The following is a 22263-nucleotide window of genomic DNA, read 5'->3' as shown; positions in this document are numbered from 1 at the left end:
ACTGGAGACACTGACCTGTCACTATGCACTAGAGACGCTGACATGTCACGATGCACTGGAGATAATGACCTGTTACTATGCACTGGAGACACTGACTTGTGACTATGCACTGGAGACACTGACCTGTTACTATGCACTGGAGACACTGACCTGTTACTATGCACTGGAGATACTGACCTGAGACTATGCACTAGAGACACTGACCTGTCACGATGCACTGGAGATAATGACCTGTTACTATGCACTGGAGACACTGACTTGTGACTATGCACTGGAGACAGTGACCTGTTACTATGCACTGGAGATACTGGCCTGTGACTATGCACTGGAGATAATGACCTGTTACTATGCACTGGAGACACTGACTTGTGACTATGCACTGGAGACACTGACCTGTGACTATGCACTGGAGATACTGACCTGTCACTATGCACTGGAGACACTGGCCTGTGACTATGCACTAGAGACACTGACCTGTCACGATGCACTGGAGATACTGACCTGTCACTATGCACTGGAGATAATGACCTGTTACTATGCACTGGAGACACTGACTTGTGACTATGCACTGGAGACACTGACCCATTACTATGCACTGGTGACAGTGACCTGTTACTATGCACTGGAGACAGTGACCTGTGACTATGCACTGGAGATACTGACCTGTTACTATGCACTGGAGATACTGACCTGTCACTATGCACTGGAGACAGTGACTTGTGACTATGCATTGGAAACAGTCACCTGTTACTATGCACTGGAGACACTGACGTCTGGCTATGCACTGGAGATACTGACCTGTTTCTATGCACTGGAGACACTGACTTGTGACTATGCACTGGAGATACTGACCCATAACTATGCACTGGAGACAGTGACCTGTTACTATGCACTGGAGACACTGATCTGTCACTATGCATCGGAGACTCTCATCTGTCACTATGCACAGGAGACACTGACACATTACTATGCACTGGAGATGCGGCCTTGTGACTATACACTGGAAACAGTGACCTGTTACTATACACTGGAGACACTGACGTCTGGCTATGCACTGGAGATACTGACCTGTTACTATGCACTGGAGACACTGGCCTGTGACAATGCACTGGAGATACTGATCTGTTACTATGCACTGGAGATACAGACCTGTTACTATGCACTGGAGACACTGACCTGTCACTATGCACTGGAGATACTGACCCATTACTATGCACTGGAGACACTAACTTGTGACTATGCACTGGACATACTGACGTGAGACTATGCACTGGAGACACTGACCTGTTAGTATGCACTGGAGATATTGACCTGTCACTATGCACTGGAGACACTGACCTGTGACTATGCACTGGAGATACTGACCTGTCACTATGCACTGGAGACACTGACCTGTGACTATGCACTGGACATACTGACCTGTCACGATGCACTAGAGACACTGACCTGTGACTATGCACTGGAGACAGTGACCTGTTACTATGCACTGGAGACAGTGATCTGTTACTATGCACTGGAGACAGTGATCTGTCACTATGCACCGGAGACATTGACCTGTCACTATGCATTGGAGACACTGGCATGTCACTACGCACTGGAGATACTGACCTGTGACTATACAATAGCGACACTGACCTGTCGCTAAGCACTGGAGACACTGACCTGTGGCTATGCACTGGACATACTGACCTGTCACTATGCACTGGAGACACTGACCTGTAACTATGCACTGGAGATACTGACCTGTGACAATGCACTGGAGTCATTGACCTGTTACTATGCACTGGAGATACTGACCTGTCACTACGCACTGGAGACAGTGACTTGTGACTATGCACTGGAGACAGTGACCTGTTACTATGCACTGGAGACAGTGAACTGTTACTATGCACTGGAGATACTGACCTGTTTCTATGCACTGGAGACACTGACATGTCACTACGCACTGGAGATACTGACCTGTGACTATACAATAGCGACACTGACCTGTCGCTAAGCACTGGAGATACTGACCTGTCACTATGCACTGGAGACACTGACCTGTTACTATGCACTGGAGTCATTGACCTGTTACTATGCACTGGTGATACTGACCTGTCACTATGCACTGGAGTCATTGACCTGTTACTATGCACTGGAGATACTGACCTGTCACTATGCACTAGAGACGCTGACCTGTCACGATGCACTGGAGATACCGACCTGTCACTACGCACTGGAGACAGTGACTTGTCACTATGCACTGGAGACAGTGACCTGTTACTATGCACTGGAGATACTGACCTGTTTCTATGCACTGGAGACACTGACTTGTGACCATGCATTGGACATACTGACCTGATACTATGCACTGGAGATACTGACCTGTTATTATGCACTGGAGATACTGACCTGTTACAATGCACTGGAGACACTGACCTGTCACTATGCACTGGAGACACTGACCTGTGACTATGCACTGGACATACTGACCTGTCACTATGCACTGGAGACACTGACCTGTCACGATGCACTGGAGATACTGACCTGTCACTATGCACTGGAGACAGTGACTTGAGACTATGCACTGGAGACAGTGACCTGTTACTATGCACTGGAGATACTGACCTATTTCTATGCACTGGACATACTGACCTGTCACGATGCACTAGAGACACTGACCTGTCACTATGCACTGGAGACAGTGACTTGAGACTATGCACTGGAGACAGTGACCTGTTACTATGCACTGGAGATACTGACCTATTTCTATGCACTGGACATACTGACCTGAGACTATGCACTGGAGACACTGACCTGTTACTATGCACTGGAGATACTGACCTGTGACTATGCACTGGAGACACTGACCTGTCATTATGCACTGGAGATACAGACCTGTCACTATGCACTGGAGACACTGACTTGTGACTATGCACTGGACATACTGACCTGTGACCATGCACTGGAGATATTGACCTGTTACTATGCACTGGAGACAGTGACCTGTTACTATACACTGGAGACACTGACGTCTGGCTATGCACTGGAGACACTGACCTGTTACTATGCACTGGAGATACTGACCTGATACAATGCACTGGAGATACTGACCTGTTACAATGCATTGGAGACACTGACCTGTCACTATGCACTGGAGACACTGACTTGTGACTATGCACTGGACATACTGACCTGTGACCATGCACTGGAGATATTGACCTGTTACTATGCACTGGAGACAGTGACTTGTGACTATGCACTGGAGATACTGACCCATTACTATGCACTGGTGACAGTGACCTGTTACTATGCACTGGAGACACTGATCTGTCACTATGCATCGGAGACTCTCATCTGTCACTATGCACAGGAGACACTGACACATTACTATGCACTGGAGATGCGGACTTGTGACTATACACTGGAAACAGTGACCTGTTACTATACACTGGAGACACTGACGTCTGGCTATGCACTGGAGATACTGACCTGTTACTATGCACTGGAGACACTGGCCTGTGACAATGCACTGGAGACACTGACCTGTTACTATGCACTGGAGATACTGACCTGTTACAATGCACTGGAGATACTGACCTGTCACTATGCACTGGAGATTGACTATGCACTGGACATACTGACCTGTCACTATGCACTGGAGACAGTGACTTGTGACTATGCACTGGAGACAGTGAACTGTTACTATGCACTGGAGATACTGACCTGTTTCTATGCACTGGAGACACTGACTTGTGACTATGCACTGGAGATACTGACCCATTACTATGCACTGGAGACACTGACCTGTCACTATGCACTGGAGATACTGACCCATTACTATGCACTGGAGACACTAACTTGTGACTATGCACTGGAGATACTGACCTGTTTCTATGCACTGGAGACACTGACCCGTTACTATGCACTGGAGATACTGACCCGTTACTATGCACTGGAGACACTGACCTGTGACTATGCACTGGACATACTGACCTGTCACGATGCACTAGAGACACTGACCTGTGACTATGCACTGGAGACAGTGACCTGTTACTATGCACTGGAGACAGTGATCTGTTACTATGCACTGGAGACAGTGATCTGTCACTATGCACCGGAGACATTGACCTGTCACTATGCATTGGAGACACTGGCATGTCACTACGCACTGGAGCTACTGACCTGTGACTATACAATAGCGACACTGACCTGTCGCTAAGCACTGGAGACACTGACCTGTGGCTATGCACTGGACATACTGACCTGTCACTATGCACTGGAGACACTGACTTGTGACTATGCACTGGACATACTGACCTGTGACCATGCACTGGAGATATTGACCTGTTACTATGCACTGGAGACAGTGACTTGTGACTATGCACTGGAGATACTGACCCATTACTATGCACTGGTGACAGTGACCTGTTACTATGCACTGGAGACACTGATCTGTCACTATGCATCGGAGACTCTCATCTGTCACTATGCACAGGAGACACTGACACATTACTATGCACTGGAGATGCGGACTTGTGACTATACACTGGAAACAGTGACCTGTTACTATACACTGGAGACACTGACATCTGGCTATGCACTGGAGATACTGACCTGTTACTATGCACTGGAGACACTGGCCTGTGACAATGCACTGGAGACACTGACCTGTTACTATGCACTGGAGATACTGACCTGTTACAATGCACTGGAGATACTGACCTGTCACTATGCACTGGAGATTGACTATGCACTGGACATACTGACCTGTCACTATGCACTGGAGATACTGACCTGTCACTATGCACTGGAGACAGTGACTTGTGACTATGCACTGGAGACAGTGACCTGTTACTATGCACTGGAGATACTGACCTGTTTCTATGCACTGGAGACACTGACTTGTGACTATGCACTGGAGATACTGACCCATTACTATGCACTGGAGACACTGACCTGTCACTATGCACTGGAGATACTGACCCATTACTATGCACTGGAGACACTAACTTGTGACTATGCACTGGAGATACTGACCTGTGACAATGCACTGGAGTCATTGACCTGTTACTATGCACTGGAGATACTGACCTGTCACTACGCACTGGAGACAGTGACTTGTGACTATGCACTGGAGACAGTGACCTGTTACTATGCACTGGAGACAGTGAACTGTTACTATGCACTGGAGATACTGACCTGTTTCTATGCACTGGAGACACTGACATGTCACTACGCACTGGAGATACTGACCTGTGACTATACAATAGCGACACTGACCTGTCGCTAAGCACTGGAGATACTGACCTGTCACTATGCACTGGAGACACTGACCTGTTACTATGCACTGGAGACACTGACCTGTGACTATGCACTGGAGACACTGACCTGTTACTATGCACTGGACATACTGACCTGTCACTATGCACTAGAGACACTGACCTGTCACGATGCACTGGAGACACTGACCTGTTACTATGCACTGGAGATACTGACCTGTTACAATGCACTGGAGATACTGACCTGTCACTATGCACTGGAGATTGACTATGCACTGGACATACTGACCTGTCACTATGCACTGGAGATACTGACCTGTCACTATGCACTGGAGACAGTGACTTGTGACTATGCACTGGAGACAGTGACCTGTTACTATGCACTGGAGATACTGACCTGTTTCTATGCACTGGAGACACTGACTTGTGACTATGCACTGGAGATACTGACCCATTACTATGCACTGGAGACAGTGACCTGTCACTATGCACTGGAGATACTGACCCATTACTATGCACTGGAGACACTAACTTGTGACTATGCACTGGACATACTGACGTGAGACTATGCACTGGAGACACTGACCTGTTAGTATGCACTGGAGATACTGACCTGTCACTATGCACTGGAGACACTGACCTGTGACTATGCATTGGAGACACTGACCTGTGACTATGCACTGGAGACACTGACCTGTGACTATGCACTGGACATACTGACCTGTCACGATGCACTAGAGACACTGACCTGTGACTATGCACTGGAGACAGTGACCTGTTACTATGCACTGGAGACAGTGATCTGTTACTATGCACTGGAGACAGTGATCTGTCACTATGCACCGGAGACATTGACCTGTCACTATGCATTGGAGACACTGGCATGTCACTACGCACTGGAGCTACTGACCTGTGACTATACAATAGCGACACTGACCTGTCGCTAAGCACTGGAGACACTGACCTGTGGCTATGCACTGGACATACTGACCTGTCACTATGCACTGGAGACACTGACTTGTGACTATGCACTGGACATACTGACCTGTGACCATGCACTGGAGATATTGACCTGTTACTATGCACTGGAGACAGTGACTTGTGACTATGCACTGGAGATACTGACCCATAACTATGCACTGGTGACAGTGACCTGTTACTATGCACTGGAGACACTGATCTGTCACTATGCATCGGAGACTCTCATCTGTCACTATGCACAGGAGACACTGACACATTACTATGCACTGGAGATGCGGACTTGTGACTATACACTGGAAACAGTGACCTGTTACTATACACTGGAGACATTGATGTCTGGCTATGCACTGGAGATACTGACCTGTTACTATGCACTGGAGACACTGGCCTGTGACAATGCACTGGAGACACTGACCTGTTACTATGCACTGGAGATACTGACCTGTTACAATGCACTGGAGATACTGACCTGTCACTATGCACTGGAGATTGACTATGCACTGGACATACTGACCTGTCACTATGCACTGGAGATACTGACCTGTCACTATGCACTGGAGACAGTGACTTGTGACTATGCACTGGAGACAGTGACCTGTTACTATGCACTGGAGATACTGACCTGTTTCTATGCACTGGAGACACTGACTTGTGACTATGCACTGGAGATACTGACCCATTACTATGCACTGGAGACACTGACCTGTCACTATGCACTGGAGATACTGACCCATTACTATGCACTGGAGACACTAACTTGTGACTATGCACTGGAGATACTGACCTGTGACAATGCACTGGAGTCATTGACCTGTTACTATGCACTGGAGATACTGACCTGTCACTACGCACTGGAGACAGTGACTTGTGACTATGCACTGGAGACAGTGACCTGTTACTATGCACTGGAGACAGTGAACTGTTACTATGCACTGGAGATACTGACCTGTTTCTATGCACTGGAGACACTGACATGTCACTACGCACTGGAGATACTGACCTGTGACTATACAATAGCGACACTGACCTGTCGCTAAGCACTGGAGATACTGACCTGTCACTATGCACTGGAGACACTGACCTGTTACTATGCACTGGAGACACTGACCTGTGACTATGCACTGGAGACACTGACCTGTTACTATGCACTGGACATACTGACCTGTCACTATGCACTAGAGACACTGACCTGTCACGATGCACTGGAGACACTGACCTGTTACTATGCACTGGAGATACTGACCTGTTACAATGCACTGGAGATACTGACCTGTGACTATGCACTGGAGACACTGACCTGTCATTATGCACTGGAGATACAGACCTGTCACTATGCACTGGAGACACTGACTTGTGACTATGCACTGGACATACTGACCTGTGACCATGCACTGGAGATATTGACCTGTTACTATGCACTGGAGACAGTGACCTGTTACTATACACTGGAGACACTGACGTCTGGCTATGCACTGGAGACACTGACCTGATACAATGCACTGGAGATACTGACCTGTTACAATGCATTGGAGACACTGACCTGTCACTATGCACTGGAGACACTGACTTGTGACTATGCACTGGACATACTGACCTGTGACCATGCACTGGAGATATTGACCTGTTACTATGCACTGGAGACAGTGACTTGTGACTATGCACTGGAGATACTGACCCATTACTATGCACTGGTGACAGTGACCTGTTACTATGCACTGGAGACACTGATCTGTCACTATGCATCGGAGACTCTCATCTGTCACTATGCACAGGAGACACTGACACATTACTATGCACTGGAGATGCGGACTTGTGACTATACACTGGAAACAGTGACCTGTTACTATACACTGGAGACACTGACGTCTGGCTATGCACTGGAGATACTGACCTGTTACTATGCACTGGAGACACTGGCCTGTGACAATGCACTGGAGACACTGACCTGTTACTATGCACTGGAGATACTGACCTGTTACAATGCACTGGAGATACTGACCTGTCACTATGCACTGGAGATTGACTATGCACTGGACATACTGACCTGTCACTATGCACTGGAGACAGTGACTTGTGACTATGCACTGGAGACAGTGAACTGTTACTATGCACTGGAGATACTGACCTGTTTCTATGCACTGGAGACACTGACTTGTGACTATGCACTGGAGATACTGACCCATTACTATGCACTGGAGACACTGACCTGTCACTATGCACTGGAGATACTGACCCATTACTATGCACTGGAGACACTAACTTGTGACTATGCACTGGAGATACTGACCTGTTTCTATGCACTGGAGACACTGACCCGTTACTATGCACTGGAGATACTGACCCGTTACTATGCACTGGAGACACTGACCTGTGACTATGCACTGGACATACTGACCTGTCACGATGCACTAGAGACACTGACCTGTGACTATGCACTGGAGACAGTGACCTGTTACTATGCACTGGAGACAGTGATCTGTTACTATGCACTGGAGACAGTGATCTGTCACTATGCACCGGAGACATTGACCTGTCACTATGCATTGGAGACACTGGCATGTCACTACGCACTGGAGCTACTGACCTGTGACTATACAATAGCGACACTGACCTGTCGCTAAGCACTGGAGACACTGACCTGTGGCTATGCACTGGACATACTGACCTGTCACTATGCACTGGAGACACTGACTTGTGACTATGCACTGGACATACTGACCTGTGACCATGCACTGGAGATATTGACCTGTTACTATGCACTGGAGACAGTGACTTGTGACTATGCACTGGAGATACTGACCCATTACTATGCACTGGTGACAGTGACCTGTTACTATGCACTGGAGACACTGATCTGTCACTATGCATCGGAGACTCTCATCTGTCACTATGCACAGGAGACACTGACACATTACTATGCACTGGAGATGCGGACTTGTGACTATACACTGGAAACAGTGACCTGTTACTATACACTGGGGACACTGACGTCTGGCTATGCACTGGAGATACTGACCTGTTACTATGCACTGGAGACACTGGCCTGTGACAATGCACTGGAGACACTGACCTGTTACTATGCACTGGAGATACTGACCTGTTACAATGCACTGGAGATACTGACCTGTCACTATGCACTGGAGATTGACTATGCACTGGACATACTGACCTGTCACTATGCACTGGAGATACTGACCTGTCACTATGCACTGGAGACAGTGACTTGTGACTATGCACTGGAGACAGTGACCTGTTACTATGCACTGGAGATACTGACCTGTTTCTATGCACTGGAGACACTGACTTGTGACTATGCACTGGAGATACTGACCCATTACTATGCACTGGAGACAGTGACCTGTCACTATGCACTGGAGATACTGACCCATTACTATGCACTGGAGACACTAACTTGTGACTATGCACTGGACATACTGACGTGAGACTATGCACTGGAGACACTGACCTGTTAGTATGCACTGGAGATACTGACCTGTCACTATGCACTGGAGACACTGACCTGTGACTATGCATTGGAGACACTGACCTGTGACTATGCACTGGAGACACTGACCTGTGACTATGCACTGGACATACTGACCTGTCACGATGCACTAGAGACACTGACCTGTGACTATGCACTGGAGACAGTGACCTGTTACTATGCACTGGAGACAGTGATCTGTTACTATGCACTGGAGACAGTGATCTGTCACTATGCACCGGAGACATTGACCTGTCACTATGCATTGGAGACACTGGCATGTCACTACGCACTGGAGCTACTGACCTGTGACTATACAATAGCGACACTGACCTGTCGCTAAGCACTGGAGACACTGACCTGTGGCTATGCACTGGACATACTGACCTGTCACTATGCACTGGAGACACTGACTTGTGACTATGCACTGGACATACTGACCTGTGACCATGCACTGGAGATATTGACCTGTTACTATGCACTGGAGACAGTGACTTGTGACTATGCACTGGAGATACTGACCCATAACTATGCACTGGTGACAGTGACCTGTTACTATGCACTGGAGACACTGATCTGTCACTATGCATCGGAGACTCTCATCTGTCACTATGCACAGGAGACACTGACACATTACTATGCACTGGAGATGCGGACTTGTGACTATACACTGGAAACAGTGACCTGTTACTATACACTGGAGACATTGATGTCTGGCTATGCACTGGAGATACTGACCTGTTACTATGCACTGGAGACACTGGCCTGTGACAATGCACTGGAGACACTGACCTGTTACTATGCACTGGAGATACTGACCTGTTACAATGCACTGGAGATACTGACCTGTCACTATGCACTGGAGATTGACTATGCACTGGACATACTGACCTGTCACTATGCACTGGAGATACTGACCTGTCACTATGCACTGGAGACAGTGACTTGTGACTATGCACTGGAGACAGTGACCTGTTACTATGCACTGGAGATACTGACCTGTTTCTATGCACTGGAGACACTGACTTGTGACTATGCACTGGAGATACTGACCCATTACTATGCACTGGAGACACTGACCTGTCACTATGCACTGGAGATACTGACCCATTACTATGCACTGGAGACACTAACTTGTGACTATGCACTGGAGATACTGACCTGTGACAATGCACTGGAGTCATTGACCTGTTACTATGCACTGGAGATACTGACCTGTCACTACGCACTGGAGACAGTGACTTGTGACTATGCACTGGAGACAGTGACCTGTTACTATGCACTGGAGACAGTGAACTGTTACTATGCACTGGAGATACTGACCTGTTTCTATGCACTGGAGACACTGACATGTCACTACGCACTGGAGATACTGACCTGTGACTATACAATAGCGACACTGACCTGTCGCTAAGCACTGGAGATACTGACCTGTCACTATGCACTGGAGACACTGACCTGTTACTATGCACTGGAGACACTGACCTGTGACTATGCACTGGACATACTGACCTGTCACTATGCACTAGAGACACTGACCTGTCACGATGCACTGGAGACACTGACCTGTTACTATGCACTGGAGATACTGACCTGTTACAATGCACTGGAGATACTGACCTGTCACTATGCACTGGAGATTGACTATGCACTGGACATACTGACCTGTTACTATGCACTGGAGATACTGACCTGTCACTATGCACTGGAGACACTGACTTGTGACTATGCACTGGAGATACTGACCCATTACTATGCACTGGAGACAGTGACCTGTTACTCTGCACTGGAGATACTGACCTGTGACTATGCACTGGAGACACTGACCTGTTACTATGCACTGGAGACGCTGATGTCTGGCTATGCACTGGAGAGACTGACCTGTGACAATGCACTGGAGACACTGACTTGTGACTATGCACTGGAGATACTGACCCATTACTATGCACTGGAGACAGTGACCTGTTACAATGCACTGGAGACACTGACTTGTGACTATGCACTGGACATACTGACCTGAGACCATGCACTGGAGATATTGGCCTGTTACTATGCACTGGAGATACTGACCTGTTACTATGCACTGGAGACACTGACCTGTGACAATGCACTGGAGACACTGACCTGTTACTATACACTGGAGATACTGGCCTGTTACTATGCACTGGAGACACTGACCTGTTACTATGCACTGGAGATACTGGCCTGTTACTATGCACTGGAGACACTGGCCTGTTATTATACACTGGAGATACTGACCTGTGACAATGCACTGGAGATACTGATCTGTTACTATGCACTGGAGATACTGATCTTTCACTGTGCACTGGAGACAGTGACCTGTTACTATACACTGGAGATACTGACCTGTGACTATGCACTGGAGACACTGACCTGTTTCTATGCACTGGAGACACTGACCCGTTACTATGCACTGGAGATACTGACCCGTTACTATGCACTGGAGACACTGACCTGTGACTATGCACTGGACATACTGACCTGTCACGATGCACTAGAGACACTGACCTGTGACTATGCACTGGAGACAGTGACCTGTTACTATGCACTGGAGACAGTGATCTGTTACTATGCACTGGAGACAGTGATCTGTCACTATGCACCGGAGACATTGACCTGTCACTATGCATTGGAGACACTGGCATGTCACTACGCACTGGAGCTACTGACCTGTGACTATACAATAGCGACACTGACCTGTCGCTAAGCACTGGAGACACTGACCTGTGGCTATGCACTGGACATACTGACCTGTCACTATGCACTGGAGACACTGACTTGTGACTATGCACTGGACATACTGACCTGTGACCATGCACTGGAGATATTGACCTGTTACTATGCACTGGAGACAGTGACTTGTGACTATGCACTGGAGATACTGACCCATAACTATGCACTGGTGACAGTGACCTGTTACTATGCACTGGAGACACTGATCTGTCACTATGCATCGGAGACTCTCATCTGTCACTATGCACAGGAGACACTGACACATTACTATGCACTGGAGATGCGGACTTGTGACTATACACTGGAAACAGTGACCTGTTACTATACACTGGAGACATTGATGTCTGGCTATGCACTGGAGATACTGACCTGTTACTATGCACTGGAGACACTGGCCTGTGACAATGCACTGGAGACACTGACCTGTTACTATGCACTGGAGATACTGACCTGTTACAATGCACTGGAGATACTGACCTGTCACTATGCACTGGAGATTGACTATGCACTGGACATACTGACCTGTCACTATGCACTGGAGATACTGACCTGTCACTATGCACTGGAGACAGTGACTTGTGACTATGCACTGGAGACAGTGACCTGTTACTATGCACTGGAGATACTGACCTGTTTCTATGCACTGGAGACACTGACTTGTGACTATGCACTGGAGATACTGACCCATTACTATGCACTGGAGACACTGACCTGTCACTATGCACTGGAGATACTGACCCATTACTATGCACTGGAGACACTAACTTGTGACTATGCACTGGAGATACTGACCTGTGACAATGCACTGGAGTCATTGACCTGTTACTATGCACTGGAGATACTGACCTGTCACTACGCACTGGAGACAGTGACTTGTGACTATGCACTGGAGACAGTGACCTGTTACTATGCACTGGAGACAGTGAACTGTTACTATGCACTGGAGATACTGACCTGTTTCTATGCACTGGAGACACTGACATGTCACTACGCACTGGAGATACTGACCTGTGACTATACAATAGCGACACTGACCTGTCGCTAAGCACTGGAGATACTGACCTGTCACTATGCACTGGAGACACTGACCTGTTACTATGCACTGGAGACACTGACCTGTGACTATGCACTGGACATACTGACCTGTCACTATGCACTAGAGACACTGACCTGTCACGATGCACTGGAGACACTGACCTGTTACTATGCACTGGAGATACTGACCTGTTACAATGCACTGGAGATACTGACCTGTCACTATGCACTGGAGATTGACTATGCACTGGACATACTGACCTGTTACTATGCACTGGAGATACTGACCTGTCACTATGCACTGGAGACACTGACTTGTGACTATGCACTGGAGATACTGACCCATTACTATGCACTGGAGACAGTGACCTGTTACTCTGCACTGGAGATACTGACCTGTGACTATGCACTGGAGACACTGACCTGTTACTATGCACTGGAGACGCTGATGTCTGGCTATGCACTGGAGAGACTGACCTGTGACAATGCACTGGAGACACTGACTTGTGACTATGCACTGGAGATACTGACCCATTACTATGCACTGGAGACAGTGACCTGTTACAATGCACTGGAGACACTGACTTGTGACTATGCACTGGACATACTGACCTGAGACCATGCACTGGAGATATTGGCCTGTTACTATGCACTGGAGATACTGACCTGTTACTATGCACTGGAGACACTGACCTGTGACAATGCACTGGAGACACTGACCTGTTACTATACACTGGAGATACTGGCCTGTTACTATGCACTGGAGACACTGACCTGTTACTATGCACTGGAGATACTGGCCTGTTACTATGCACTGGAGACACTGGCCTGTTATTATACACTGGAGATACTGACCTGTGACAATGCACTGGAGATACTGATCTGTTACTATGCACTGGAGATACTGATCTTTCACTGTGCACTGGAGACAGTGACCTGTTACTATACACTGGAGATACTGACCTGTGACTATGCACTGGAGACACTGACTTGTGACTATGCACTGGAGATACTGACCTGTTTCTATGCACTGGAGACACTGACCCGTTACTATGCACTGGAGATACTGACCCGTTACTATGCACTGGAGACACTGACCCGTTACTATGCACTGGAGATACTGACCTGTTACTATGCACTGGAGATACTGACCTGTTTCTATGCACTGGAGACACTGACCCGTTACTATGCACTGGAGATACTGACCCGTTTCTATGCACTGGAGACACTGACCCGTTACTATGCACTGGAGATACTGACCTGTTTCTATGCACTGGAGACACTGACCTGTGACTATGCACTGGAGACACTGACCCGTTACTATGCACTGGAGACACTGACCTGTGACTATGCACTGGAGACACTGACCTGTCACTATGCACTGGAGATACTGACCCATTACTATGCACTGGAGACACTGACCTGTTTCTATGCACTGGAGACACTGACCTGTTTCTATGCACTGGAGACACTGACCCGTTACTATGCACTGGAGATACTGACCCGTTACTATGCACTGGAGACACTGACCTGTGACTATGCACTGGAGACACTGACCCGTTACTATGCACTGGAGACACTGACCCGTTACTATGCACTGGAGATACTGACCCGTTTCTATGCACTGGAGACACTGACCCGTTACTATGCACTGGAGATACTGACCTGTTTCTATGCACTGGAGACACTGACCTGTGACTATGCACTGGAGACACTGATCTGTCACTATGCACTGGAGACACTGACCTGTGACTATGCACTGGAGACACTGATCTGTGACTATGCACTGGAGACACTGACCTGTGACTATGCACTGGAGACACTGACCTGTTTCTATGCACTGGAGACACTGACCTGTGACTATGCACTGGAGATACTGGCCTGTGACTATGCACTGGAGACACTGACCTGTGACTATGCACTGGAGACAATGACCTGTGACTATGCACTGGAGATACTGGCCTGTGACTATGCACTGGAGATACTGACCTGTGACTATGCACTGGAGATACTGGCCTGTGACTATGCACTGGAGATACTGACCTGTGACTATGCACTGGAGATACTGACCTGTGACTATGCACTGGAGATACTGACCTGTGACTATGTGCTGGTGAACACAGCGCCAGGAATCTCCGATTCCCATAAATACTCTCTCACAACGTGTCTGCAACAGAAATCTCAATCCCAGTGGATGTACTGCCTGACGCCACGTCGTTTATTCCCTCCACACAAATCCCCCAACCTTCACATTGGCACCCCATAATTTTTTAGACATCCATTCAAACTGTAACCAAAGGCCTTCTTTTTATTCAGCCAATGGGAAGTGGGCATCACTGCCTCCAGTAGCATTTGTTGCCCATCCTTAATTGTCCTCAAATGAGTGTTGCTCAGCCATTTCAGAGGGCAGCGAACCACTCCACTGAGTGTCTGGAGTCACACACAGGTCAGACCAGGTTAGCATGGCAGATTTCCTTCCCTGAAAGACAGCAGTTGACCGAGGACCAGGGTGTGCACAATCCACAATGGTCAGGAGAATCAGCTTTCGGCTCAAAACGTTATTGAATTTAAATGTCACCATCTGCTACAGTCGGTTTCAAACATATGTCCCCAGAACATGAGCCTGAAGTTCTGGGCTATGAATTCAGTGATAAGACCATTATGCCGCCAACTACCCCTGTGGATCTGTGGACCATGATTATAATACCCACTCAATTCCCCACCAATCCTCACCCCAAACCCATCCACCTACTTTTTAGAAAAAGTAAATTCCTTTGTTCCCAACATTCCTCTACCTTCCACTCTACATCACAGAATCAACAGAATCCCTACGATGTGGAAGCAAGCTATTCAGCCCAAACCGGCCCTCTGAGCAGCATCCCACCCAAACTCACCCCCCTACCCTATCCCTGTAACCTTACATTCCCCATGGCTAATCCACCTAGCCTGTCCATCATGGGAAATTTTAGCATGGCCAATCCACTTAACCTACACGTCTTTGGACTGTAGGAGGAAATGACCAGAGTACCTGGAGGAAACCCATCCATGCAGATACAGGGAGAATGCACAAACTTGGCACGGACAGTTGCCTGAGGGTGGAATTGAACCCAGGATCCTGGCGCTGTGAGGCAGCAGTGCTAACCACTGAGCCACCGTGATTCTGATCTCTTCATCTTCCCTGTAAGTTTTCACTACATTGAAAGCGTCAACCTGATGGCCATTGTTATTGAAAACTGGCATGTATCTTCCAACTGCTTCCCACTCGTGTTAACCTCTTGTCTGCCTGATCAGTACCAATTTCCTTTCAGCTTCTCTCAACACTTCTGCCTTTAACTTAAAAAGCCTGACACTGGTTACATTGGTGTAGACTCATTCTTCCAGTACAGTCCAACCCTTTATATACACTGTGGTGGTCTTGGTGACTCACTTGATCCCCCCTCAATATTATCTACCTATCCCCAATAACTCCCTCACATTCATCTTTGGGATCCTAGACACAGAAACATTGACAATAGATGCAGGGGTAGGCCATTCGGCCCTTCGAGCCTACACCACCATTCAATATGATCATGGCTGATCATGCAACCTCAGTATCCCATTCCCACTTTCTTTGCATACTCCTTGATCCCTTTAACCCCAAGGGCCACATCCAGCTTCCTCTTGTATCTAATGAACTGGCCCCAACAGCTTCCTGTGGGAGAGAATTCCAAAGCTTCATAACTCTCTACGGGAAGAAATTCTTCTACATCTCAGTCATGAATAGCTTAACCCTTATTCTTAGACTGTGACCCTTTGTTTTGGACCTCCCCAACATTGGGAACATTCTTTCCACATCTCGGCTGTCCAGTCCCATCAGGATTTTATTCGTTTCTATGAGATCCCTCTTCATTCTTCTAAATTCCAGCAAGTACAATCCCAGTCGATCCAGTCTTTCCTCACACCCTCTCTACGTAGTGCAATAATCTTTAGCTTCAACTTACTGGCCCATAGATTGCTATCCTAGCTATTTCCCATCTTTCATAGGCAGGAGAAAGAAATTGTTAAATTCCATTAGCTATCCTTGTGAGACACATGATTGGGAAAAGTCAAAGCCAGAGGGGTAGGCAATAGCTCATTCCCTATAACTGGCTTTATTTAGATTTAATAGGTATCACACATAAATCAAAGATATTCTGATTTTCTGAAGGCTCCTCTGATGCTGCTTGGCCTGCTGTGTTCATTCAGCTCTACACCTTGTTATCTCTAAACCAAAGATAAACTGTCTACACGGAGGCCAGCACAAACAGGAAGTTTGTGATAACTTAAAGCTCTGGGTGCTCTGTACAGCCAAACTTACTGGGCAGCTGACGTAAGTATCCAATGGAAAGAGTTTTAGAATGGCCTGGAGTAGCTCTGGAATTCCAAGACCTTTAATGAGAAAGAACAAAACACTGTTAGTTTCAAAGAATTCTTCAACGTCTACAAATTTGCAAAGTAACAGAATCCTTCACTGCGCTGAAGCTGAGCTACAACTAGTTCTGGGGCTCTGGGTAGTTTCCCTCACTTTCCAACACTCTCAGCTCTCAGCGGGATGCACGTCATCGGCACTAGAGAAATCCTAAAGTTGCCGGCTATGTAAATGAGTAAGAGATTAGGACGATAGAAAATTCTCACACAACACTTTGATGAACAATATGGTAGAGTTTGCTGACAGTGTTGTGAGGAATTATTTGAATATCTCAATTATTGAAATTAATGTTTTTAAATGGCGAAGCGGTATGATAATTATCTTCGCTCAATATTTGGTGAGTGGTAAGTTCAAATAAATGATGGCCCAGCCTAAGTAATGGAATAAGAGGGCAGAAATTTGGCTGTTGAATCGGTGTAGCTCCACAATGTGCTGTATGATCTTATTGCAAGGGAAAAGGCAGCAATTCTTTGTGAACATGAGACTAAGGTAGTTACCTTTATAATCATGGGCTTTGATGCTTGTGTTCCCGGGACCCAAAAATGGTCTCTAAACAATTCAAATTGTCAGTGTTGAATTGTCAGGACAAACAGTGGAACTCCTTAACTAATGAGATTTTAAAAATGAGAAATTAAGAAAGGGGGAACTGATGAGGTGCATGAATAGGGGAAGTGAATGTAATGTTAAATCAGGCACAGAAAGTGAAATAAAAGGAGGGAAAGAATGATGAAATCAGGAAAAGGAGCAATAAGAGACAGAAAGGGAAAATAAAGAAACAATGAACATGTTCAAATCTTTAAGATTTTCTTAAACAATTTACATCCTGATGGACTGAACCTCACATTTATAATTGTTAACTTTTTGGGCAAGAGAGATTAGTTAGCAGTTGTAAACAAATATCTCATTGTTAAACAGGTACTTACACTACCAAACGGTAGATCAAACTTTTCTTGAGGGTTTAATGGACGGGTAACATGAAAATTCAGCAATTTCGTCTAAATCAGAGGGAGTTATTTTTGTGAAGCTAACAGTGGTGCAAATCAGCCTACAACTTCTGTTGATCATTCATTCACAGGGTATCTCTTCTTCTGCCAGCAGTACAACCATTATGTTTGCTCCATTCTTAAGCTAATATTTATCACAGATGATCCCTTTTATTTTTTATTTTCAATTTATGATATTCCCTACAGGTATGCTAACATATAACCAGCAGTTCATGAACAGGGTAGTGCATGTGGGCAAGGTAAACTCTTTCAGATGGAACAAGACATTATATAATTACTGCTGAAGCCTATAAATCTACAGCCACTGAATCAACGGATTATGGCAAAAAAAACCCATTCTATCCTGTGTACAGCCACCATCTAGTGGCTGATCACTGTATTGACTGTATCACACATTTAAATAAGCATATTCTGAAGTCCTTTCAGTAACATATGTGAAAAAGTTGAGCATTTTCAAGAAAGTGAAAGTTCACTCTGTGAAGATAAATAGCATGAAAGTGCCAAAGTTTAAGCACTGATTGGATCCATCATAATATTTCGGTGACCAGGCAGTAGCCAGTGCGCAAGTGGCACTGTCACATTGGTGGTTTGCTGGGGACAATACATGACAACAGCCAAATTGAACTCAATCTCAAACATGTATAAATTATCATACTTTGACACATGAAACACCTGCTAGCAAAGCCCTGCAATTTCAATTATAGATGGATTTATTATGAGAGTTCTGGTACACCACTCAAACTTTCAGTCAATGATGCCTTCTCCACAATTGGGACATTGACATTAGTGAGCTTTGAAGATCTTCAAATCTCTGCCTCTTATAGAGACACATTCCAAAAGCTTGCCCGAATGTGTCCTACGAGAATATGCAGTATAAATTGTACTGAATACTTTAGTGGGCTGGTGTGGTGGCTTAGTGGTTAGCACTGTTGTCCCACAGTGCCAGGGACCCAGGTTTGATTCTGCCCTGAATGTGTATGTGGTGTTTGCATATTCTCCCCGTATCTGTCCAGGTTTCCTCCCACAGTCCAAAGATGAGCAGGTTGGGTGGACTGACCATGCTAAATTGCCCATTGTGTCCAGGGATGTGTCCAGGTGGGTTAGCCATGGGAAATGTAGGGATAGGGCAGGATGATCTTTAGAGGGTTGGTATGGACTTAATGGGCTAAATGACCTGCTTCCACACTGTACGGACTTTATGGAAAGATGGCATTAGCCCAATTGTAACTTTGTCATCCTCAATTCCCATAATTTTTTTCAGGAATTCTTTTAATAAATGATGACGGGGTAGATGCAGTCTATAAAACATCAATGGATGTAGGGATGCTAGCAGGCAATTTTGATAAATCTTTGAATGGCTTTGTTATTACAAACAATGTTTGACAAACGTTTCAGAGTCCTTTCAGGGTGTTAGATAAGGCTTTAGATAAGGTCCCCCACAGGAGCTCAGTTCGCAAAATTAAAGCACTTTGATTAAGAGGTAACCCACTGCCAGTGATTAAGGATTTTCAGAAAACTGAGTGAGAATAAATGGGTTAGCAAGCCGTGTTTAGTGTGGTACTGCAAGGATCTATACTTGGGCTTCAGCTATACATCAATACTATGGAGTTGGAGGCTAAATGTAATATTTCCAAATTTACAGATGATACAAAGCTAAGCAGGAATGTGTGTTGGGAGGAAGTTGTAAAGGAAATTCAGGAGGATTTGGACAGGATTAGTGAGCATGCAGGAGTTCAGCAGTTGGAATATTGTGGAATAACGTAGAAATAATTCCACATAAGCCAGTATCCTGTCACCAAGTCACGCCTTATTTACACGTGCATAGCACTGGACATTGGTCTGGCTTTCTCAGAGCCAGCTCTCAGAGTGAACAGAGAGAACCTCTAGCACTTATATTTATATCTGTCAGGCAGGACTCCCTGATTTGACCAGGTTAACATCCCCAATCAGGGATCTCATATTCTGTAAGGTCCATCTACCTGAACTTCTTACAATCACTGCATCTCTCTCCCTCTAAGTCCGGGGACTTAGTCCTGTTCTTTGTCTTGTCGCCTCTCCTTGGGTGTTTTTGCACCAGGTCCTGTTCCTCTGACTCTGCCCTGGATATGGGCAGCACGTACCAGACTGTAGCTAACCTCTTGAGCCTGGAGCGTCTCAGGTAGTGCAGGTGTCAAGGCTGAAAAATCCGCTGTGCCCATCTCAGGCTCTGGGGTTTCTTCGATACCAGACAAAGGAGAAAAACCCAAGGGTTTTGACAGCCTTTCCAGCTGTTCTGGGTGTACAGAGAAGAAGAGCAACAATAAACAGCATAGAAACAGGCCCTTTGGCCCTCCAAGCCTGCAGCAACACATTTTGCCCTTCCATACTAAAACTGTCTTCACTTACAGGATCCATTCCCCTCTATTCCCTTCCTATTCAGGTACTTGTCCAGGTGCATCTTGAATGCTGCTAGTGTGCCTGCTTCCATCACCTCCTCTGGCAGCGCATTCGAGGCACTCACCACCCTTTGTGTGTAAGTTATGCCTCACACATCACTTTTAAACATCACCCCCATTCCTGCACCTTGCACCTGTGTCCCCTGGTATGTAACCCCTCCACTCTGGTGAAAAGACTCATACTTTCCACCTACCCATGCCATTCACAATCTTATAAACTTCTATCAGGTCGCCCCTCAACCTCCTGCATTCCAGTGAAAAGAAACCCATTCAATCCAATCTATCTTCATAGTTAAAGTCCCCCACACAAGGCAACATCCTTGTAATCCTTTCCTGTACCCTCTCCAAATCATCTACATCCTTTTGGTACTGTGGTGACCAGAACTGTACACAAAATTCCAAGTGTTGCCTAACTTGTCTATCTTTATACTCAATGCCCCTTCCATTGAAGACAAGCATGCCATAAACCTTTTTTAACTACCATACCGACCTGCACTGCCACTTTCAGTGGCCTAAGGACCTGCACACTCAGATCCTGCTGTATATCAATACTCCTTAGGGTTCTGCCATTTGCTGTGTAATTTCCACCTGTACTTGACCTTCCAAAATGCACCTCATACTTGTCCAGATTAAACTCCATCTGACATTTTCTGCCATTGCCTCCAACTGATTTACAGCCTGCTGTATCCTCTGACAATCCTCCTCACTGTCCACAACTCCGCCAATCTTTGTATCATCTGCAAACTTACTAATTAGATCAGATATGTTTTCCTCCAAGTCATTTATGTAGACCACTAACAGAAGAGGTCCCAGCACTGATCTCTTTGGAACACCATTAGTCACAGCCGAAAAACATCCTTCC

General features: G+C 46.5%; 1 protein-coding gene across 2 annotated transcripts in view; it reads right to left on the bottom strand.

The window, feature by feature from the left end:
• The window catches only part of fuom (fucose mutarotase), a 172826-nt gene that overhangs the window by 141049 nt on the left and 9514 nt on the right, over positions 1-22263 (bottom strand). For both annotated transcript variants that reach the window (XM_048563185.2, XM_048563186.2), the window contains one exon: positions 17852-17922. In XM_048563185.2, the coding sequence (XP_048419142.1) occupies positions 17852-17922 (71 nt within the window). The remainder of the gene's footprint in view (positions 1-17851; positions 17923-22263) is intronic.

This window comes from Stegostoma tigrinum, chromosome 37 (genome assembly GCF_030684315.1).
Source record: "Stegostoma tigrinum isolate sSteTig4 chromosome 37, sSteTig4.hap1, whole genome shotgun sequence".
NCBI classification, from domain to species: domain Eukaryota; kingdom Metazoa; phylum Chordata; class Chondrichthyes; order Orectolobiformes; family Stegostomatidae; genus Stegostoma; species Stegostoma tigrinum.
The sequence above is the reverse complement of the archived record's forward strand: the minus strand, read 5'-3'. Positions and strand labels throughout refer to the sequence as shown.